Source organism: Gopherus flavomarginatus, chromosome 4 (assembly GCF_025201925.1).
Source record: "Gopherus flavomarginatus isolate rGopFla2 chromosome 4, rGopFla2.mat.asm, whole genome shotgun sequence".
In the NCBI taxonomy this organism is placed as follows: Eukaryota; Metazoa; Chordata; order Testudines; family Testudinidae; genus Gopherus; species Gopherus flavomarginatus.
Genome location: NC_066620.1, coordinates 194,001,201 through 194,016,586, shown reverse-complemented (window position 1 = coordinate 194,016,586; position 15,386 = coordinate 194,001,201). Strand labels below are relative to the sequence as shown.

The 15,386-nt window shown below is 43.0% G+C and overlaps 1 protein-coding gene across 4 annotated transcripts in view; it reads left to right on the top strand.

The window, feature by feature from the left end:
* The window catches only part of SMC6 (structural maintenance of chromosomes 6), a 103,748-nt gene that overhangs the window by 54,603 nt on the left and 33,759 nt on the right, over nucleotides 1-15,386 (top strand). For all 4 annotated transcript variants that reach the window (XM_050950670.1, XM_050950669.1, XM_050950671.1 and 1 more), the window contains 4 exons: nucleotides 1,888-2,023; nucleotides 5,056-5,136; nucleotides 7,108-7,278; nucleotides 8,928-9,065. In XM_050950670.1, coding sequence (XP_050806627.1) covers nucleotides 1,888-2,023; nucleotides 5,056-5,136; nucleotides 7,108-7,278; nucleotides 8,928-9,065 — 526 coding nt within the window. The remainder of the gene's footprint in view (nucleotides 1-1,887; nucleotides 2,024-5,055; nucleotides 5,137-7,107; nucleotides 7,279-8,927; nucleotides 9,066-15,386) is intronic.

Genomic DNA, 15,386 nt, shown 5'->3' with positions numbered 1-15,386 from the left:
GACCGCACCCGGCATTCCTCCCTAAGGTGGTCTCTGCTTTCCATGTTAATCAGGACATCTTTCTGCCAGTCTTTTTTCCAAAGCCGCATTCATCGTGTCGGGAACAACAGCTGCACACTCTGGATGTCCGCAGGGCTCTCGCCTTTTACATCGAGAGGACCAAACCCTTCCAACATTCGCCTCAGCTATTTGTAGCGGTGGCAGAGCGCATGAAGGGCATGCCAATCTCTTCCCAACGAATTTCATCTTGGGTGACATCCTGTATTCGGGCATGCTGTGACTTGGCTCACGTTCCGACCGGCCATCTCACCGCCCACTCTACTCGGGCTCAAGCCTCATCTGCTGCGTTCTTGGCCCATGTTCCCATCCAGGAAATATGCCGCGTGGCCACCTGGTCTTCCATCCACACCTTTGCATCGCACTATGCATTGGTCCAGCAGTCCAGAGACAATGCCACCTTTGGCTCAGCAGTCTTACATTCCGCAATATCTCGCTCCGACCCCTCCGCCTAGGTAAGGCTTGGGAATCACCTAACTGGAATGGATATGAGCAAGCACTCGAAGAAGAAAAGATGGTTACTCACCTTTGTAACTGTTGTTCTTCGAGATGTGTTGCTCATATCCGTTCCAAACCCGCCCTCCTTCCCCACTATCGGAATAGCCGGGAAGAAGGAACTTAGGGACGGATGGGCTGGCATGGGTATATATCAAGCGCCATAGCGGCGCCACTCCAGGGGGCTCCCTGCCGGCCCACCGAGTGTTGCTAGGGTAAAAGTCTTCCGACGAACGTGCATGCGGCGCGCGCTCACCTAACTGGAATGGATATGAGCAACACATCTCGAAGAACAACAGTTACAAAAGTGAGTAACCGTCTTTTCTAATAACTTTTTGCTGTTTAGGGTGTGGTTTTGTATTTATATTTTTCTCCATTTAGATTATTAAAATAAATCAGTCAGATTCTCTTATGTTAATAATCAGCTTCTAGTCCACTACTTTTTTCAAGTTTTCAGTTGTTACCAAAATGCTTTTATATTTCTGTTGCAAATTTTGCAAGTGAAGTGTTTTTTTAAAAAACAAAAAACAAAGAAACAAAAAAACAACAAAAAGTCTCCCTTAGAACGTGGGATGAGTATGGCATTTCCTTTAGTCTCTCTTGTATTATAAACATTACATTTTTATTAAGCCTTGTACTATAAAAAAATGTTGTTAAATCTTATATTGGGATCCTGCTTAATCTATTGTTTCTTTTAAACACTAACACTAAAGCCTATATTGAAATACGCATAATTTACTGCAAAAAAGTGTTTTTTACTATGGTCGGCTGAGATGCTGCCACTGCCGTTTCCAGTTATGAAAGCTATATATGAGTATTTTGTCCACTCTATATGAAGGTTAACTAGAGTGTCTGTTTTGCTTTTTAAGTGAATTTACTGCTCACTAAAAGTGCCATATTAACAGTCTTGAGGATTGAAATCCTCCTTAAAAAGAACAAGTATGCGAAGTGGTAGGCCAAGTTTCTCCATACTGACTTAGAACTTTGGTTAGAGTGAAGTATCTGGCCTTCAAGTATACTAGCAATTTTAGAAGTAATAACACATTTTAGTTCAGGCACTTGGCCTTTCTGCTAAAGCTGCTGATAAGGGTTCTTAATGAGATGGTGGTTTATTTAACACGGATGCAGTACCCACTAGGGACTGAACAGAGACTACTAAATAACTATCAGATGATAACCAATTATGAACTAGTGAGCTAGTGATAAAGCATTCAGTCTCCCTATCAGTCATTAGCTCCTATATCAGAATTCTTGTTTCATTGCCATTGTTCAGTCCATTTGGTAGAATTTGTAATTGGTGAGCATATAATCTTATGATAAATTTTATATTTTAAGTCACTTGCAGAAAGAAGTTGAAAACAAAATGGCACAGTTGTCAACATCTCAACATCGTTTACGTTCCAATGAAAATGAGACAAGACAGAATGAAGACTATCTTAATCGTCGTCGTAGACAACAAAAAGAATTACAGGTAGAAATATGTAATAGACTGCTAAAGTCAAGAATGCATCTGTTTTAGCCTATTGTATTAGTCTTTTTTAAACAGTACACTTTTAAACAAGTGATTTTCACATATATTTATTTTGGTGGCTTTGCTTTTGTTTAAAAATGTACAAAGTCTCAGGCTCTATTGTCATTAAGTGTCCTTGCTTCATGAAGCTAGACTTATGCTCGCATGATTCCCCTGTTGTTCTATGAATGCTCACTACAGCATACTTTTTATTGATTTTTCCCTTTCTATGTAAAATAATATTAAAAATTAGGGTTTTCACTTTCCTTGGGAGACCAATATAATAAATACAGCTTTCTACGATGTGTATTCCTTCAGTCTAATTTCTTTTTCTTAATTTCATCCCATTAATCCTTGTTTATGCTTTATTAAAACATAATTACGTTATCTTCCTGTTTAGCATTTGCATCCTTCAGCTGTTATGTATTAAACTTCCTAGGGGTATCCAGGGTTGTGAGGCACCTTGCTAATGTGAGGAAGTCTTGTCTGTACCTGCCTTGGGTCAACTCCTTGACTCTCCAAGCCACAGGCAATAGGCATAGGCAGTAGGCATACGCCATACCCTGAATCCTCCAAGCAGTCCCTTGCGATGTTGAGCCCCTTATCCATTGGACAGTCACAGAATTACCAGACCCACTGTTCCCAAAGGAACAGCACACCACAGCTTAACACAGAGCCACGTAACAGACAGTACTTAGATTCGTTCATAAAGAAAATCAAGTGTAAATGTATTTAATGAAGGCTGTAGATTCAAATGATAACAAACAAATACAGTATACCCCCGATTATTTGAATAGGATAGATTCTGATAATTGAAAGTTTGGATAATCAGGAGGGCAAGAGCCATTCATCCATTCAGCAGTGGGGTGGCTTCCCCCCCAGCCATCTTCCTTGCAGTCCTGGCTGTGGGGGCCTCTGCTCTGCCCTACTTACTCAATCCCTTGACTGTGGGGATGCAAAGTTCTCCCTGCAGGGCTGGTGACACCCTGTCTCTGCAGGCACAAGACATGGAGGGAGGCTGCAGTCCTGGTGAAACAGAGCAGAGATCCCCATCCAGAACTCTGCTGAGCCCCATTAGGACCACAGCCATCCTGCACCTTGCAACTTCCAGGTGCTGGTGGATGTCACTAGCCTTGCGGCAGCTCAGGGAGCCCTTTGCAGCTCTACTGTCATGGCCCCGTTGCTTGCTTATTCCCATGACAGTAGCCTTGCAGGACCCATTCAGCAGCAGGGTGGTTCCTGCTGCTGAGGACTTGTCCTTCTCCTCTCATTTCTGGCCAGGGCTCTCTGCTGTATTATCCGAACCTCCACATTATCTGAATCCCATCCTTGTCTCCCAGCAGGATAAATGCAGAGGGCATGTATTTCATGCTGTGGGACAAGGAAGGAATTCACATAATGGGGACACATTTCAGAGTGGTTGCCTTGTTAGTCTGTATCAGCAAAAACAATGAGGAGTACTTGTGGCACCTTAGAGAATAACACATTTATTTGGGAATAAGCTTTCGTGGGCTAAAACCCACTTCATCAGATGCACGGAGTGGAAAATTCAGTAGGAAGATATATATATAACAGTACTTAATGTAAAGGTTCAGATAATAGGGTTTCGGATAAATGTAAGTATATTGTATTGGAAACAAAGGGTTACAAAGAAAATAAAATTGTACCACACATGCTAGTGCCTAAACTCAGCTAATAAAACACCCTCTTGTCTAATAAAGTACTGCTTGTCCCAAAGGCTATCTCACAGCATTCTTCAACCAGGATGACTGAGATCCACCTTTCATGAGACCAAGCCTGCTGGCAGCCTGTCTTCCCCCAGATGAAGGATGCCAGGGCATTTTTGTGCACTGCTAGATATTGTAAGACCAGTCCTTTGTTTTTTACCTTTAAAACAGACACCCCACCTCCCACTGTTCTTGATAAGTTTCCTTCTAAAGTCCCTACAGTCTCAGCACTGGTGTTTATTTTTTTATGCAAATAGACTTCTTTTGTAAGACACATAACAGAAAGCTAGGGAGATAATGGTCTTCTACCTCCTGTGTGATGGAATCAGTCTCAGGGCATGCAACTGCTGCAAAGCCTTAACATATATATTTATAGATATTATTTGCATGTACATTTTGCAAAGATTATGATGACCAGTGTGATAAAGGGTTTGAGTGGAAACCTTAAGAGAGAGACTTCGGTGAACTAGAATGTAAATACCTCATCCAGGGGATCCCTGTAGCCCTTGTGACCTCCTGTGCCTTCTGCCAATTGGCATCACAAATGATCTTTAGGTCACAAATGTCTCTTTCCTTCCCTCCATATTCCCTTAGTTATTGCGTAATTGAATTGTGCATATTTAGTTACTTTTACATTTTCTTATAAATCTCTTTCTAAACAGTCATTTTTCTTGTTCTCAGAATGCCTCTTTATAGTAGGCTAGGTTCTATATTGGCCTACTATATTGGCCAATGATGCTCAAATTATCAGGTAAATAATTGCCTATAATAAAAATAAATAAATAAATAAATGGAGATATACCAGTCTCCTAGAACTGGAAGGGACCTTGAAACATCATCGAGTCCAGCCCCCTGCCTTCACTAATGGGACCAGTTTTTGCCCCAGATCCCTAGGTTGCCCCCTCAAGGATTGATCTCACAATGCTGGGTTTAGCAGGCCAGTGCTCAAACCACTGAGCTATCCCTCCCCCCCAGTGTCCTATTATGGAAGTATGTGCACTGAAGTGCATATAAGTAGTTGTACAGTATCAGCACATGGACTAAAATTTAACTACTGCAGAAAAATATTTGAAGGTGGGTCTTTTTGTAATATAGGAAAGTTTTATTCTCCATTATTTTGAGAAAAATGTAATTAATGAAAATGTAATTTTAAAAAATTACTTCTCTTTGGAGCACCTGCACTTCTGGATCAAAATGTCCATGTTTTGATATGGATTTTGGGTTACCTGTTTAATTTTCTAAGAAAAAAAATGTTTGCTTTTTCAGATGAAAATAAGAAGAATAAACATAGAAATAGCAGATCTTGAGAATGTAGAAGAACACCAATCAGTAGACATCTCTACATTAGTAAGAATGATTAATGTATTCTTTCTCACCTTGATGTATTATTCTATTTTTTTTAAATGCTAGTAATGAGAACTTGTGTTTGATTAAAGCTGGTTGTCTTCAAATCAAAACATATCTCGATTTGAAGATAACACAAGAAAGAATCCACCAGTTCTCTTTGTTCCAATAGTTAATCACCCTCTCTTAAAAAATAATATATACAAAAAAATGTGCCTTACTCCCAGACTAAATTTGTCTGGTTCAGCTTCCAGCCATTGGTACTTGTTACTCTTTTTGTGCTAGATTAAAAAGTCTTTTAGTACCCAATATTTTCTTTGCTCTGTAATCAAGTTGCCTCTCAATCATATTTCTGATAAACTAACAAGATTGAGTTCTTTAAGCCTCACAGTATAAAGCATTTTCTCTCACCCTTGAATCATCTTTGTGGCTCTTTTTTTGTACGCTCTCCAATTTTTCAATATTCTTTTTAAAATGGATACTTTGAGCTCATTGATGACAATGTTGAAGACTGACTTAGAATCTCCTGTGTCTAGGACAAATGAGGCAACCCATTTTTTTTTCCAGTGCTATCTGTACAGACCAAGATGTTTGACTCCACCTTAAGTCATAATAAAAATAATAATAATTGGAGATATACCTATCTCCTAGAACTGGAAGGGACCTCAGAAGGTCAGCAAGTCCAGCCCCCTGCCTTCACTAGCAAGACCAAGTACTGATTTTTGCCCCAGATCCCTAAGTGGCCTCCTCAAGGATTGAACTCACAACCCTGGGTTTAGCAGGCCAGTGCTCAAACCACTGAGCTATTTATTGCTCCTCCATCCCCATAATGGCAGCATCCTTTTAAATTGTACTGTGATAGCATCAGGACTAGTACCAATCTCTGCAGAAGCCCACTAGAAACACTCTCATTTAATGATGATTCCCTATTGACAATTATTTTTGAGATCTGCCAGCCGGTCCTTAATCCATTTATCATGTTTATAATTCTTGTGGGGTGTTAAATCAAATGGCTGACATAGGTATAAGTGTATGATATCTACTTAGTTACCTTTATCAACTAAATTTTGATCTCATTAAGGTTTGTTTGACCAAACCTATTTTTCTTAAAACCGTGTTGACTTGCATTAATGATATTCTTATCCTTTAATTCTTTATTAATTGAATCCGTATCAGCTTTTCCACTGTTTTGCCTGAGACTGAGGTCAGTCTAACCTGCCTGTAGTTAATTGAATCATCCTACTTGCCCTTTTTGAGTATTGGCACAACATTAGCATTCTTCCAGTCTTCTTGAATTTCCTTGGTATTCTAACATTTATCAGAAGTGAACATCAAGGGGACAGAAATCTCCTCAGCCAACTCTTTTGAGCACTGTTGGATGCAAGTTCTATGAGCCTGTTTTACGTTTTTATCCCTAGTAGATATTCTTGTTAGCTAATGTACTGGAAAAACCTTCATTATTCTCATGTGATACAAGTACATCATTCTGCTTCTTTCCAGTACAGTACAGAAATATTTATTGAATACTTCTGCCTTTTCTGCATTGTTGTTAACAGTTTTAGCATCTCCATATAGTATTATGCCTGTAGTATTGCTGTAATTTATTTTGCTATTAATACACCGAAATTCCTTATTGTTCCAACATCTGCCAGTCATGATATTTTCCCTGATATTTTTAACTTCCCGTATCAATTTTCTAATTTGTGTTGATTGCCATCATGGCTTTTTGGCCATCTAATAAACTTTCAGTTCTCTGGTTTGATTTGATTGTCTGTAACAACCCCGTGCAGTATCTCCCCCTCCTGGGCATGTCAGTTAGCCCATTGATACATAGACATTCTTATTAGAGAATTGAATACACTGTTGCATATAATCTCACAACCATAGAAGTGACTCTGAAATGAATGTCTTGTACAACAACCAAGGGTGGTGTTTTTTCTCTTAATTTTCAAACCTATGTTTGTATGCTAACAGGAAGATGAAGCTAAAGAAAACAAACATAAGATGGAATCTGTTAAACGGGATATGGAACAGCAAAGGGGAAAAATGGAGGACTCAAAAATTATTCTACGAGTGGCTGAACATAAACTTGAAGAAATTAAAGAAAAACTTCACCAAGTAGAAGAAATAGCCAGTCCAGTCAAGGTAGAAACCGTATAAATATACAGCTTTTAAAAACATGCTTGATTTTCATTTGTTGGCAAATGTAGTACTAATCTTCAAAGAGGGGAACAAAGGATCGGGGGAATTATTCCAGTCAGCCTGACTTTGATATCTGGAAAGATACTGGAACAAACTATTAAACAATCTGTTTGAAAGCACCTAGAGAGTAATAGAGTGATATGAAATAGCCAGTATGTCAATAAATCATGCCAAACCAGCCTAATTTCCTTCTTTGACAGGTTACTGGCCTAGCTGATGTGGGAGGTGTTGTAGAAATGATGTATCTTGGTTAGAGTAAGACCTTTGATACAGTCCTACATGTCATTCTCATAAGCAAACCAGGGAAATGTGAATCTAGGTTAAGTTACTATAAGGGCAATGCACAACTGGTTGACAGATCATACTCACAATAATTATCTATGATTCACTGTCAAACTGGGAGAATGTATTTAGTGGGCTCCAACAAGGGTCAGTCCTGGATCTAGCACTAGTCAATATTTTCATTAATGACTTGGATAATGGACTAGAGAGTATGCCTATAAAATTTGCAGATCACACCAAGCTGGGAGGGTTTGCAAGTGCTTTGGAGGACAGGATGAGAGTTCAAAACGACCTTGACAAATTCTCCAGTTGGTCTGAAATCAACAGATGAAATTTAATAAAGACAAGTGCAAAGTACTACCCATAGAAAAAAAAAATTGAGTGCATGTCTTCAAAATAGAGTATAGCAGGCTAGGCAGTAATACTGCTGAAAGAGGTCTGGGGTTCTGGTGTGTCACATTGAACAGGAGCCAACAGTATGATGTCAAAAAGGCTAATTTTCTGAGGTTTATTAACAGGAGCATTGCATGTAAGGTAGTAGAGGTTATTGTTTTATTTTACTTGGGCACTGGTAAGCCTTCAGCTGGAGTAGTGTGTCCAGTTTCAGCCACCACATTCTAAGAAAGGTGAGGGCAAACTGGAGTTAGCCCAGAGATCAGCAGCAAAAATAATCAAAGGTTTAGAAAAGCTTGCCTATGAGGAAATGTTAAAAAAACTGGTTATGTTCAGTTTTGAGAAAAGAAGACTGAGTGAGAGCCTGGTAAGAGTTTTCAAAATATGTTAAGGGCTGTTATAAAGAAGATTGCGATCAATTGTCTTTCCTGTCAGCTGAAGGTAATTGGCTTAATCTTCAGATATTAGGAAAATCTTTCTAACTATAAAGATAGTTAAGTATTGTAATAAGTTACCAGTTTATAAGAGAAGTGCCCATTTAATGGGATTCTCTGTTCTCTTCCCATTTTTCAGCCCACTGTTTCTGAGCTCTTCTTCCCAATGAGTAAAGAATAATACTATTCCTTTACAGACTGCATACAACCCCTAAAAGTAATCAGTATGACAGAGGAGCAACACGAGGTATTCTCTTACTGTACTCTTTCTGACAGAATTGAGTGTGTACTCTCACATAAATTGCTGTTACTGCCACTGGAGTTCAGAGGGAATGACATTATAAAATGTGAAAATCTAGAAACTATGTTAGTGGAGCAGTAATGGCTAAACATACTCCCCTATTTTAACTTAGTAAACATTGAGGAGGTGTTCACAATTCTGCCATTCCAATTAAATGTGACGTTTTGATTTGCTCCAAACAGGATGAATTAAGCCAAGCTGACTTAGAAGTGGAAAAGAGTAAACACCACTGGCAGCACTATGAAGAGAAACAGAAAGAGCATTTGGCATCCATTAAAAAACTTAAAGGAGAACTAGCTGCTAAAGAAAAAGAATTAAAGGTATGAGGGTTTTTGACAATTTGTAGGGGACAAAAGCTGGGTATTCAAGGTCCATTTATTACTTGGATAGTCAGCTGTTCCCTCTGCTAAGTGAAGTTTCTGTTATTTTAAAATTAGTATCATAGTCCCTTGCTCTAACCCCAAGTACTCAAGAAATCTATCCTGCATACTATTGTCCGTGTTTTAGTTGTCTTTAAGTATTGATTGCTAGGTTAGCTAAAAAGAACTTGAAGTGTATGTGGTATAGTTTTCTTTTGATATATGTCTTAATGAAACATCATAGGGATTTTAAGCCTACCAGTTAATTTAAATCTTTCCTGCAGTCCACCATCTCCCACAATTCTGGACATCTGGGTTGTTCTCCTCTCTCGGAGTGGGTTCAGCATTTTGGCACCGCATGGTCTGGTCTCGCCTATTCTGCTTTTGTGTGCTGCCTCCACAGCCACAGACAGTGGTAGTTTCTTTTGTTCCTGCCTTCCCTCCTTCTATTTTAACTTTTCTGCACATTTTTTGGCAGGGAGCAGTATTTTCCCTCCTTGACATTCCTCCTCCTCCTCCTCCTCCTCCTCCTCCTCCCTGATCAGTTAATTCTTCAGGGTTTAGCCCTCCCTGAGCCTCCCCTATTGCATCTCCCTCGTGGACAAAATCTTTTCTTTCCAAGGGAAATTCCTCCTTCCCTGCTTCCCAGGAGATTGTGATTCCTTTCGTTTTGTTCAACTGCAAAGGTGTGACACATCTTAGATGTCATAAGAAGGTTTAAAAGCATAAAGAATCCACAGGAAGATTGGGCTTCTAATTCATTTCCTTCCACTTGAAATACCTTGAACTAAGGCCAGGTCCAGACTAGAGCTTTAAATCGATTTTAAGAGCTCTAAATCGATTTAAAGCTGTAACCGTCCACACTACAGAGTGCATAAAATCGATTTTAAGGGTCCCTAAAATCGATTTTGGAACTCCATCAAAACGAGAGGAGTAACCCCAAAATCGATTTTTTAAAATCGATTTTATGATAGTGTGGACGGCCATCGAAGTTAATGGCCTCCGGGACGTATCCCACAGTGCTCTAGTGGCCGCTCTACACAGGTAAAGGTACTCTTCTGCTGGCCAGGTAAACAGGAAAAGCCCCGGGAAGTTTGAAATTCCATTTCCTGCTTGCACAGCGTGGAGCTCTCAGCAGCAGAGAGAAGAATGCAGTCTCCTGAAAATAGGAAAAGAGCTCCAGCATGGAGCACACAGGAGTTACTCGATCTGATAGCTGTATGGGGAGAAGAGTCAGTGCTTTCAGAACTGCGCTCGAGCAGACGAAATGAGAAAACCTTTGAAAAAATTTCTAATGCCATGCGGGAGAGGGGACATACCAGGGACTCGTTACAGTGCCGAGTGAAAGTGAAAGAGCTCAGACAGGCGTATCAGAAGACCAAAGCAGCAAAGGGCAGGTCAGGCTCTGCCCCCAAAACATGCCGGTTCTACGACGAGCTTAACGCAATATTGGGGAACAGCGCAACGACGAACCCCCCCTTGTCTGTTGATTCAGAGGTGGGCGTTGTGATTCCTGCAACTACGGAAGATTTATTTGATGGCGATGATCAGTATGATGAGGACCAAGAGGAGGAGGCTCCAGCAGAGAGCACAGAGCATTTTATCCCCCCAAACAGCCAGGATCTTTTCCTCACCCTTACTGAGGTTCCCTGCCAGCCATCTCAAGGCAGTACTCCAGAAAATGAAGCTGAGGGACCATCCTCTGGTGAGTGTAATTTTTTTTACTAAAAGCTTCGGTTTAATGTAAGCCTTTTTTACTGGGTGCTTCAAATCACTACCTGTACTTAGAGTCACTGACCAAGTAGATTAAAAACCTTTCCTAAAACAGTGACCCATGAGGTGGTTTTTAGAAAAGTCTCCATTGTTACAGGGCGGATTCATCCTGCTTGTTCGGGGAACGCGAGAGCAAACCGCGGGAAGCTACTCTTCTTCCCTGCTTTGCTCTCGCGTTCCCCGAACAAGCAGGGCTCCTTGCCTGCGGTTTGCTGGGTGGTTCGGGGAACGCGAGAGCAAACCGCGGGAAGCTACTCTTCTGCCCTGCTTTGCTCTCGCGTTCCCCGAACAAGCAGGGCTCCTTGCCTGCGGTTTGCTGGGTGGTTCGGGGAACGCGAGAGCAAACCGCGGGAAGCTACTCTTCTTCCCTGCTTTGCTCTCGCGTTCCCCGAACAAGCAGGGCTCCTTGCCTGCGGTTTGCTGGGTGGTTCGGGGAACGCGAGAGCAAACCGCGGGAAGCTACTCTTCTGCCCTGCTTTGCTCTCGCGTTCCCCGAACAAGCAGGGCTCCTTGCCTGCGGTTTGCTGGGTGGTTCGGGGAACGCGAGAGCAAACCGCGGGAAGCTACTCTTCTGCCCTGCTTTGCTCTCGCGTTCCCCGAACAAGCAGGGCTCCTTGCCTGCGGTTTGCTGGGTGGTTCGGGGAACGCGAGAGCAAACCGCGGGAAGCTACTCTTCTGCCCTGCTTTGCTCTCGCGTTCCCCGAACCACCCAGCAAACCGCAGGCAAGGAGACCTGCTTGTTCGGGGAACGCGAGAGCAAACCAGGGAAGGAGAGTAGCTTGATTACCAGTACAATCTACTACAGGGATTACTAGCCATTATTAACTTACCATTTTCTCCGGACATGGTCTGTGTGCTCCCCTGACCTGCGTCTGAGCAGAACTCTCTGTCCTCAGCCACAAGCAATAAGTATTAAAGGAATCCTAAGGTGACCTTGTGGTAAAGTAAAATGTTCAAGGTTCGGTAACAGGCACAGGTCAGTGAGGGGAGAGACTGTATGCATGGTTGTGTGAAATGTGTCTCTTATGATTCTTTTATCACTCTTTCCAAACCCCCCCCCCCCCACACACAGCTGCACATTTCTCCAGCCTCCCTCTCGCTTCTCATCTACGTGGGGGGGGTATCATAAGAAGACTGAGGAAAAGGAGGACGCGTGAGGACATGTTCACCGAAATTATGGCAGTAACCCATACAGAGAGAGCTCAGCAGGGAGACTGGAAGCAATTGGTCGCAAAGTACAGGGAGGCTGCCAGTCAACGCGAAGACAGGAGGGACCAACGCGAAGACAGGAGGGACGCCAAAAATGATGTCAGGTGGCAGGAAGATCAGCGCTGGCGAGCAGCAACTCTGGATCTTCTTCGTGATCAGACTGACATCCTCCGCGATATGCTGCAAGAGCTCCGTGGTTTCAGAATGCCCCTACAGCCCGTGTATAACCTCCCTCAGTACTCACCCTGTCCCACACCTTCCAGAACCAGGCGTGTAAGAACGCGTGGGGGAAGGCTCTCTGCACCAGCCCCCTCCACCGCTGCGGACACTCCAACCAGAAGGCTTTCATTAGATTGAAAAGCCCTTTGTGTCCTGTTTTTTCCCTCCTCTAATGATCCAAACTTCTACCATGGCACCTTTGCCTATTTTTTACTCTCAGGTCATGCTATTAAGGCAGTGTGACTGTAGATTGGTAATGAACTAAAGCAAGCAGCTTTGGAAAGCTGCACGGAAGCTAGTTATCAGCATCAGGATTTGACAATTGGGGATATGGGCAATACAGGGAAAACAAAGAAAGCAGCCATACCGTAACCTGGTCCATGAGAATTCTTGTTCTGTCTTCTCTGATGCACTTTCTTCTTTCAAACCTCCCTCCCCCTTCCTCCAAACCTCCCTCGCTCCGTCCCCCATAGAACAATGAGTTATGAAATTTCATGCACAGTATTGTAACAACAAGCATTATGCTTGATTGATGAAAGGGTCTGATTTTAAATAAAGAACACAATTCTTGTAACAAATAGTAGTAACTTTATTTTCAATAAAAAAGCAGTTAAGGAAGGTTGCAGGTACTGTGCCTAGCAGCAGACGGAAGCAGCTAATGGTGGAGGTAGGTAATAATTGGGAAATACAGAAGTATATGTTTTCCAATGGACAGCTCTTGCAAGTAACCTAAGCAAGCAATTGAGGAATGCTGCAGGCAAAGTATCTTGCAGCAGCAACACCGCATAGACGGGGAGGGCAGCAATCAATTGAAAGGAAAATCAGCATTCAAACTGTACCCTGGCCCATGAGGAAGCTACTTTTCAGTGCTTCTCTGATGCGCACAGCATCCTGGTGAGATCTTCTAATTGCCCTGGTGTCCGGCTGCGCATAATCAGCGGCCAGGTGGTTTACCTTAGTCTCCCACCCCGCTATAAAGGCCTCCCCTTTGCTCTCACAGAGATTGTGGAGCACACAGCAAGCAGCAATGACAAAGGGGATATTGGTTTGGCTAAGATCTGAGCGAGTAAGAAGCGTTCGCCATCTCGCCTTAAGCCTGCCAAATGCACATTCTACCACCATTCTGCACTTGCTCAGCCTGTAATTAAACAACTCCTGAGCACTGTCAAGGCTGCCTGTGTATGGCTTCATTAGCCAGGGCATCAAGGGGTAGGCTGGGTCCCCAAGGATAACAATAGGCATTTGGACATCTCCAACTGTTATTCTCTGATCAGGGAAGTAGGTCCCTTGCTGCAGCCGTTTAAACAGTGTAGTGCTCCTGAAGACACGTGCGTCGTGAACCCTTCCTGGCCATCCCACGTGGATGTTGGTGAAACGTCCCTTGTGATCCACCAGGGCTTGCAGAACCATCGAAAAGTACCCCTTGCGGTTAATGTACTGGGCACCCTGGTGTTCCGGTGCCAAAATAGGGATGTGGGTTCCATCTATGGCCCCCCCACAGTTAGGGAATCCCATTGCAGCAAAGCCATCCACAATGGCCTGCACGTTTCCCAGAGTCACAACCTTTCGAAGCAGCAGCTTAATGATTGCTTTGGATACTTCCAGCACAGCAGCCCCCACAGTAGATTTGCCCACTCCAAATTGATTACCGACTGACCGGTAGCTGTCTGGCGTTGCAAGCTTCCATATGGCTATTGCCACTCGCTTTTCCACTGTGAGGGCTGCTCTCATCCTGGTATTATGCCGCTTCAGGACAGGAGAAAGCGAGTCACAAAGTTCAAAGAAAGTGCTCTTACGCATGCGAAAGTTCCGCAGCCACTGCGAATCGTCCCACACCTGCAGGACTATGCGGTCCCACCAGTCAGTGCTTGTTTCCCGTGCCCAAAAGCGGCGCGGAACGGGTAGAACCTCACCCATAACCGTCAGGAGCTCCAACGTGCAGGGGCCCGGGGAGTCAGAAAACTCGTTCTCCAGTTCGTCATCGCTGTCGTCCCCGCATTCAAGCATTCTCTCTTGCATTTCTGCATCATGGGTCAGCAGTGATAGAACGAGAATGCGTGAATTATTTACAGCATTCGCGATCAAGGACAAGAGCAGACCTGGATCCATGCTTGCTGCAAAATGGCGTTTCCCTCACTGCAGCCAGTAAAAACAGCGCGAACTGACTGTGTGCCGTTTACAGGAAGGGGGGGGGGGGCTGTACCCAGAACCACCCAGGACGGGGACTTTGATCCCATCATGCACTGGGCTAGTAACCCATAATTCCAAAGGGCAGGGACCCGTGCAGGAACTGTGGGATAGGTACCCAGAGTGCAACGCTCAGGGAAAAGATGGACGCCAGGGAACATGGACGCTCAACATCGATGTAAGTAGCCCTAGTGTGGACGCGCAAAATCGATTTTATAAAGCCTGCTTTATAAAATCGATTTTATTAACATCGATTTTACCCTGTAGTGTGGACGTGGGCTAAGAGCTTCCAAGTCCTCCATCACTAGGTGGAGAGACTACGTATTGTGGAAGCTTATAAATCATCAAAGATTCCTCTCCCAGAAGGGATCAGGGCTCACACTCTCATGAGTGGAAAAAGCAAATGCGTCCACGTTGGAAATTTGCAAAGTGACTCTTTGGTCTAAGTAAGCAGTACAAGGTGAACCTTCTACCTTCTGCGGACAACGCCTGTGGTAGGAAGGTGCTGCAGGCAGTGATCCAAAAATAATAGACTTTTGAGCAAGCTCACGAATAGGGGAGGGTATTTCTTTCCTACCAAATTTCTTGTTTCACAACCTTTCCTATATCCGTTCATTGCTGACTCCTTCCCAGACATCCACAATTGTGGGAGACATTGGGCTGCGGAGCAGAAAATTTCTTACCAAGTTTCTTTCAGGTAGTATTGTCTCCCACAGTTCTATCCATCATGGATGGTTAATGGGTAGAGTCAGCTGTTAAGTGGAATTGTTAACATATGACTGTCTTCTTTAATCTATTGTACATAGTTATTTCTTATCTCTGGTATATGTGTTAATGATATTATGCAAGTTTTAAAGCTTGGGAATAACTCAGTGTGTCATCAAAATACTGATC